Below are 8,566 nucleotides of genomic sequence, written 5' to 3'. Positions count from 1 at the left end.
CCAGACCAAATCAAGACATCCGACTGAGTCACTCGAGAGGCAGCAAAGATCTCAGACAGAATATAAGCTCAAATATTTTAACGTGTTCTGTCATGTCTGCTGTGAATTCCAACTCTGTGCACTTTTTCCTCGTTCTTGGAAATTCCCCCAACTCTGTAATTTTGACTTTGAGGGTAGCTGTCATCATTAATGCTATTCTTCAATGTCTTTAAAATAAACGATTTTCAGTGGCAACAATATACTGTAGTCTGGGAGTTAGTCAATATGTTCCCAGACAAAACAGCAGTCTTACTTTGGCAACAAGCTGGACTCAACCAATTGATTTAAACCAAGAACTCAACGATTGAAAGCCAATTGAATTTAAAACTGTCACAGAGATAGTAGATAACGAAATGTGAGGCTGGATGAACACAGCAGGCCCAGCTTCGTCAGAGAGGTCTAGGCCCAGAACGTCAGCTTTTGTGCTCCTGAGATGCTGCTTGGCCTGCTGTGTTCAGCCAGCCTCACATTTTATTATCTTGGATTCTCCAGCATCTGCAGTTCCCATTATCACAGAGATAGTAGAAACTGCCGATGCTGAGAATCTGATTTAACACGGTGTGAAGCTGGGTGAACACAGCCTCCCAAGCAGCATCAGAAGAACAGGAAAGCTTGATGTTTTGCCCTTCTTCAGAAATTTAAAACTGAATTTAAAACTGATTGTTTTGACAACCTGAAGCCAATCATGTGATAAGAAATTGATGTGTCACTGAGGGGCGTACATTAGAAGGGTTTTGTTTTGAAAATCAGGGTGAGAGCCAACTGCCAACTGAAATGGTGAGAGCAAACAGACTTCTGAGAAATATGCCCCAAGTTTCCACAAGAAATCGCTAAACTCTCGAAGAAAACATCTTTTTATCTATAAACACAGCACTTCCAGCTAAGGGTCTTCACAGAAGAAAACATTCCTCACAACACGTTCAGTGGAAGAAAGGCATTTATGAATTCAGAGACAGTGGAAATGACAAAGCATTCCAGAAGACATATTTTGAGTGAACTTTGAGAGACTATGTTTTAATTTATTGTTTTATTACAACTTGTGTTATATACATGTGACTTGCGTTTATTGCAACGATTAGAATCTTGTTTCATTAGGAAATAGTAGTTAGAGGGGAACAATTCGGTTTCTTAGTAAGAACCAAAAGAACTGCGGATGCTGTAAATCAGGAACAAAAACTAAATTACTGGAAAAGCTCAGCAGGTCTGGCAGCATCTGTGGAGGAGAAAACAGATTAAAATTTCCAGTCTGGTGACCCTTCCTTTGAACTGAGGAACGGTCACCGGACCCGAAATGTTAATTCTGTTCTCTCCTCCACAGATGCTGCGAGACCTGCTGAGTTTTTCCAGTAATTTTGTTTTTGTTCCTGATTTACAGCATCCGCAGTTCTTTTGGTTCTTATTTAGTATTTAACTCACTGCCACATCTCTTCTAGGCATGCCCACCTTGAAGAAGTTCTGCTCCTCGCTCTGACGGGATTTCCATTCCAAACTCCCTTCTTGCCCACTGACTTTAATTTCATTCTCACTCCTGGTGTTTGAACAGGTATTTGCTATAACTCATTTCCACAGCCATATCACATTCCTCAGTGACTGCCTTAGGCTCAGGCTCACCCCACGTGGATTCCAACTGAAGTTTCATCCCTCATGTTTTAAATCCTCCCAGGATCATAGATATCTCCACTTTTCACAGACAGCTGCTCTCGCCGCATCCTGAGATCTACCCTCAGTGCCGTGCGGTGTCACATGCACACTCTCACCCTCTCTCTCCAACAGCATCGTAACACACTGGCTCAGGGCTGCATCACTCCACAGTTCCACCTCATCCTCTGGCTCATTCATTGTGCTAACAAGAAACTTTTTCCTTTTGTTTCAGGCAATAAAATGCAACAACTCAAATACCCATGGCTCTCTGGAACCTACCTCTCCTTCCCTTCCCTCTGACTCTATCCTCTCCCCCAAAAACCCCCCACCTCCTGAAGGGTATTCACCATTGCTACTAACCTTCCACTCTCCAATGCTGAGCACTCTGTACTCAGCAAAGGCCTCTCTCAGCTTTATCCCTCTGCGTTCCCCACCTTAACAAATTTCGGGCGCAACATGACGCCAAACTCTTCTTCCACCGTCTTCGCCTCTGTGCTCGTTTCTTTGGAGAAGAGTCCTCTCCCTGTCCTACAGACCCCTTTGCCCAACTCCAACACTGTCCCTCCACCTGGACCCCTCCCTCCGACCATTTACCTGCACTCGATGTTTTCATTGAGAACTGTCGACATGACATCAGTCGCCTCAATTCCTCTGCCCCCCTCACCAAATCCAACCTATCTCCCTCCAAACTGACTGCACTGCGTGCACTCAGATCTAACCCTGACTTTGTCACCAAGCCTGCCGATAAGGGTGGTGCTGTGGTAGTCTGGCGTACTGACCTCTACCTCACAGAGGCTGAGCGTCAGCTCTCAGATACCTCCTCCTACCTTCCCCTGGACCATGACCCCTCCATGGCACATCACACCATTGTATCCATTATGGTTATGGATCTCATTTCATCCAGTGATCTCCCATCCACTTCCAAGCTAATACCCCAACCCCGCACCACTCGTTTCTACCTCCTGCTGAAAATCCACAAACCAGACTGTCCAGGCAGACCCATCCTTTGTGCCGTGCAGTGTCACATGCACACTTTCAACCTCTCTCTCCAACAGCATCGTAACACATTGAGTCAGGGCTGCACCACAGAGGCTGCTCATGCCCCACACTACTCATCTCTTCCTACCTTGACTCAGTCTTCTCCCCCCGGCCCAATCCCTACCCACATACATCCATGATTCATCTGATGCCTTAGGCCAGTTTCAAAGCTTCCACTTTACTGGCTCCAGCCACCTCCTCTTTATCATGGACGTGCAATCCCTTTACACATCCATTCCCCACCAGGAGGGTCTTACGGCTCTCCGCTTCTTCCTGGGGCAAATGTCTGAACCATCCCCCCATGCACACCACCCTCCTCTGCTTGGCCGAGCTTGTCTTCGCCCTCAACAACAAAAAAAAGGCAGTTCTGAGGAAGGGTCACCAGATCTGAAGTGTTAACTCTGTTTTCACCTCCACAGATGCTACCAGGCCTGCTGAGCTTTTCCAGCATCTTTGTTTTCACTCTTGGTTTGTTAGTAGTTTTGTTAATTTGTTCACTGTTAGTGTTAAGTAAATAAATTGTTACTCGTTGCTTATAAAGTGAATATGAGGGATTTTCTTTATTTAACTATGCTTTTGACAGATTACAAGGGGCAGGGGGAGCTTCTCTAGGTGTTTTTGGTTTAATTACTAGAAAAGAACCTCTATATCGGGGCCAGTGTTTCGGATTAACTATCAGAGGGGTTCAATCACTTTCTCCTTCGTAATATTAGTCTCTGCATTAATCACGGTGTTAACTTATTGGAAATGGGGATCAACAGGTAACAATCATCTCTCCCATCACCTTGACAAAGGTTAAACATGTATTGTCTCTATTCACTGAAGTATATAAGAATGAGAGATGGCCTCATTGAACTATATTGGATTCTTAAGGAGCTTGATGGGGTAAATGCTGAGAGGCTACTTTCCCCCACAAAAGGGCCTAGGAACAGATGACATAGGCTCAGAATAAAGGCCAATTTAAGACTGAGATGAGTAGGGATTCCTTCTCTCAGAGGGTTGTCAGTCTTTGGAACTCCTTGCCAGAGAGACCTGTGGAGGCAGAGTCCTTATGAATATCTAAGACTGAAGCAGATAGATTCTTGATCAGAAGGAGAATCAAGGTTATGGGAAAGGACAGGAAATTGGACATGAGGAACCTTGAATATACTATGGTCCTAATGAAGGACAGAGCAGGCTCGAAATGATGAATGGGCTGCACTTGTTCCAAATCTTATGGTCTTCTTAGGTAACAAGGTGTAGAGCTGGATGACCACAGCAGGCTGAGCAGCATCAAAGGCAGGAAGGCTGATGTTTCAGGTCGAGACCCATTTTCTGAAGAAGGGTCTAGGCCCAAAACATCAGCCTTCCTGCTCCTCTGATGTTGCTTGTCCTGCTGTGGTCATCCAGCTCTACACCTTGTTATCTCAGATTCTCCAGCATATGTAGTTCCAACCATCTGTTATGGCCTTCTTGTCTTCTGGTTGATGTACTGAGTTGCTTCATCATCTTTAATGGCCAATTTGAAATACTTGGATAACATCTGTAAAACTGGAAATGTGAGACGGGCTGTGCAACCCAAGTGATTCGTTTGCACTGTGCTCTGTAATGTATCCTTTCAGTTTGTTTAAAACCATCAGCGAATGAGCAAGCCAGGCCTCTCTGGTAAATGACAAGCCTCAGCCTACTTCTTGGACCGAGTTAGCCTCAGGAGAGGAGTTCAGGGCTGAGCAGAGATTGAAACTGTTCTGCCGGCAATTTACTAAAATGACGCAACTTAAAATTGTCATGGGAATCTTCATCAAAACAAGCAGAATTTCATGAGGTACATAACATGATGATTTCGAACAGGCATCAATCAACTGTGAATTGCCACGTTTATTTCCAACAGGGGTCAGCCATCTGCTTTCACAGAAAACAGGAATGTCGACATACGAGAGGATAAGAGCCCTGTTTACCACACGATATATATTTAAGTGTATCATTACCCCTGTTGGAATTCTTGGTGAGTTCTCATATATTTGAAATTGAGCCTCAAACTGTATTCAAGCTCAATAGAGCTGTGTATTTTTTTAAAGTTGATACAAAATGCTCTCTGCATGCCATTTGTTACACGTCTGCAGTTCCTGTGACAACTTTCTGGGGCAATTTTCTTTTTCTATTGCCATTAATATTTCTGCTTTCCACAATTCATGAAGTAACTAATGTTTTGGGAACAATACTGTGGTTCTGAGGAATGGTTACTGGACTCGAAACGTTAACTCTGATTTCTGTCCACAAATACTTCCAGACTTGCTGAGTTTTTCCAGCAATTTTTGCAGTTCTTTGCTTTTTACGGCGGTCTCCCAAGCAGATAAGTACATCTACCCAATGGGAAGTGGCCTGGACTATGAATGGCAGGTTACTTTCTGCAAGGAAATGAAAATGCATCTTCATAATGCACGAATTGTAATGGTAAAAATGAGAAATGTGATATTTAATATATGGGGCAGACTGGAGAATTTAGACTCTACAGTCTTACGGTTCCTGAATGGTCAGAATTAGAGTGTAATTTGCGAGCTAAAGGTTGTGTGAGCATTAACTGGATGTGGAAGGTTGTGATGTTTCATCGGAGAGAATAGCATCATCAGTTTCTAACACTCTTAGGGATAAATGGTAAATAATTAATGAATTGGTTGCTACTCAGACATTCCATTGCGTATTTACAGGGATGCCATTCCTCCAACACTTCCCTTGTCTCATTGCATGAGAATTTAATCACATTAGGAATTGACACTGGTCAGACACTGCAGTCCTGAGTAAAGCTCATCATGGAGTGGAGCATAATCAAATTTGTAATAATACTTCATAAAACTGAACACGTTGGCCAACAAAGCAATTTCCCAAATTTTCCCAAATGGTCTTTAAGTGTATAAACCCCCTTGAAAAATGCACTTCTGTTTTAATTCAGTGTAATGCTTTGCACACATATGGCAAAGGGAAGTGTTAGTTCTGTCCCCAAGTATTTCCCTGCTCCTATTATTGTTGATGGTGCTGACACTGTAGTTCAGCTCTACAAACGATTTCAGGTCATGCTAGAAGTGATTGATGCTCTTTGCTGTTTTCAGTGATCTTTAGTCTACAAAGGATCCCGCTCTTTACAGAATAATTCATTACACAGAACTGTGGGAAGCAGCTTTTGGGAATGAGAGCATGATTTCAAGTTGTTGCATCACTGCTGGCTTTTATTGAAGCTAAATGAATTTTTTTTCCATATTTGCATCCTCTAATTGTTGTTATTGAGGAGAGTAATTCATACAATTTCTTGTATGGTGTCTTCAAAGGTAATTCATTGACGATTATCATTCTTGCCCGAGGTAGATGCGGGCTCACTAAATGTATCACCAGCTATCTCATCGCAATGGCAGCAGCAGATCTATTGGCCATCTTCTCCAGCATGATAATGTCATTCATCTTTGATGCACTGTACACCTACATGCACCACACTATTCCGTGTACTCTTCGGGAAGTGATGATATATGTAAGTCTAGACTGTTCTGTTTGGTTAACAGAGATAATGGGAACTGCAGATGCTGGAGAATCCAAGACAGCAAAATGTGAGGCTGTATGAACACAGCAGGCCAAGCAGCATCTCAGGAGCACAAAAGCTGACGTTTCGGGCCTAGAGGGCCCTCTCTGATGAAGGGTCTAGGCCCGAAACGTCAGCTTTTGTGCTTTTGAGATGCTGCTTGGCCTGCTGTGTTCATCCAGCCTCACATTCTGTTTGGTTAACAGTTGCTTTCACTTTTGATCCTTGTGTTTCTATTTGTTGCCAGCAGTTCAAACTCAAATATTCCAATGTCAAAACTGCAAGGCTGGTGATAGGGACCGTGTATACATTGAGTTTAGTGACTAACATCCCATATTACTTCTCCTTTGAATCCTATGAATTAAACATGCCTGTTGGTTGTATGCAAAGTGCAGAGAGTTACTCTGTTCCTGGGTGGCTGGTGTTCTTCTGGTTCCACAGCATTTCAACCCCACTGCTGGCTTTCTGCCTGATTTTGGTGCTAAATGTTCTCACCATCAGGCATGTTTTAATGTCGAGTAAAGCCCGGAGGAAGCTCCGTGGTCAAGGCGAGGCTGAGAAACAGGAAGATCCGGAGATGGAGAGTCGGAGGAAATCAATGAATCTACTTTTCTGTCTGTCGGCAAACTTCCTCCTTTTGTGGCTGACTGAACTGGTTGTGATGATGTATTTCAAAATCAACTCAAATATTGTGACAAATTGGGGCGACCCAGTAAATGTGGCTTTGAATGCAGGGGACATGTTAAAACTTCTCAGTTCCTGCACAAACACATTTATCTATGCTGTGACTCAAAGTAAGATCCGAGAGGAACTGAACAAAGGTGCCAGATGTCCCATAAAATTCTTCCTGAAGATGTTTAAGTGATAGGGTTAGGGTTAGGGTTAGGTTGTTTAAGTGAAATCATGAGGCTTCAAAGTGTTTTTCTTACTGGTTTTCAGGTCTAACAAGCATGTGAACCTTACTAAAATTTATAACCATTGGTGAAGAAATTGAGAACAAAATATCGAAACTAGACTTTCCACATCGGTTTTGCCATTCTAGCCCATCAAAGCCTCATTTCTCCTCACCCTGTACAAACAGGCTATCCTTCTCTTCCTTACTCCGTCCTGTGTTTCTCCTGATGCCCCACAACATTACGATGCTCCCCGCTTCAATCCCTGCCTGTGGGGGTCAGATACACAACGCCCCCAACTCTCTGGGTAAAGAGGTTTCTGATCAATTCCAGATTGGATGTTTCAATCTATCTCCCATGTTGATGGTCACATGTTTCCTTCTTTTCTACAAGTAGGAAGCAGAAACTGCAACACCTTCAACAATTTTCCAAACATCTCTTTGTTCAGTGAATGTGAACATCACCCCACAGTCCTGGTCTTGTGCTTGCAACTCTTTCTGTTCAGTACCTCTTCATCCCATTAATAGCAAAGCAATCGGAATTTCAAAACTAGTTTCACAAAAGCTGTTGTTTTCTAAGTCTATCCTTCTAGAAGATGTTTTCCTGGTTAGTTATCTCTGTGTTGTTCACTTTACAGACCTGACATTGTTTTCAGTAATTCGCGAATCAACATGTCCCGTTATGAGCTGTCATTAAGGGCGGCGCGGTAGCTCAGTGGTAAACACTGCAGCCTCACAGCACCAGGGAATCCGGGTTCAATTCCCGCTTCGGGTAACTGTCTGTGCAGAGTTTGCACATTCTCCCCGTGTCTGCGTGGGTTTCCTCCGGGTGATCCAGTTTCCCCTCACAGTCCAAAGATGTGCAGGCTAGGTGGATCGGCCATGTTAAATTGTCTGTAGTGATCAGGGGTGTGTGAGTTATAGGGGGATGGGTCTGGGTGGGATGCTTCAAGGGGCGGTGTGGGCCAAAGGGCCTGTTTCCACACTGTAGGGAATGTAATCTGATTATAAATAGTTCTTCAAGAGATATATTGTAGCATTGCAGTGGAGCCAGAATATTTGGCTGTAATTTAGTTTTCACTGCAAAGTATTTATGTTTCCATTGCAAGATGCCTGCCAGTGGACAGCCTGACTGCGTGGTTTACTCTTTTCGTGTTGAGATAGTCCAACATTGGTGCAGCTGGTTTCATGGTTTACCAGAGAGTTAAGCAACATCATGGTTAACCTTATACCAGCATCAAGAAGAAACAGTGTCCCACCAACATTTTAATCTGCGGCACAGCTTTCAGAAGTGAGTGTGGACTAAGTCGGACTGGTGGGGGTGGGGAGGGTTGGCCTGTTGGGAAGGGGTGGGGTTCCATGGGGCAACTGGTTATAAGGAACAGCAGGCTGCCTCAGGGACAAAAGAT

General features: G+C 43.8%; 1 protein-coding gene across 1 annotated transcript; it reads left to right on the top strand.

Moving 5' to 3' along the window:
• Positions 1–4,620: 4,620 nt before the first annotated feature.
• LOC132206682 (probable G-protein coupled receptor 139) lies at positions 4,621–7,130 on the top strand. The gene is made up of 3 exons (XM_059641292.1): positions 4,621–4,702; positions 6,021–6,217; positions 6,513–7,130. The coding sequence occupies exons 1-3, from the start codon at positions 4,621–4,623 to the stop codon at positions 7,128–7,130; spliced, it is 897 nt and encodes a 298-aa protein (XP_059497275.1).
• Positions 7,131–8,566: the final 1,436 nt, after the last annotated feature.

Source organism: Stegostoma tigrinum, chromosome 41 (genome assembly GCF_030684315.1).
Source record: "Stegostoma tigrinum isolate sSteTig4 chromosome 41, sSteTig4.hap1, whole genome shotgun sequence".
Taxonomy (NCBI): domain Eukaryota; kingdom Metazoa; phylum Chordata; class Chondrichthyes; order Orectolobiformes; family Stegostomatidae; genus Stegostoma; species Stegostoma tigrinum.
This window is presented reverse-complemented; position numbering and strand designations above follow the sequence as displayed.

Coding starts and splice junctions, on each gene's coding strand:
- LOC132206682 (XM_059641292.1), top strand. CDS start 4,621: ATGTCGACATACGAGAGGATAAGAGCCCTGTTTACCACACGATATATA. Junction 4,703..6,020: donor TACCCCTGTTGGAATTCTTG/GTGAGTTCTCAT, acceptor GTGTCTTCAAAG/GTAATTCATTGACGATTATC. Junction 6,218..6,512: donor TTCGGGAAGTGATGATATAT/GTAAGTCTAGAC, acceptor ATTTGTTGCCAG/CAGTTCAAACTCAAATATTC.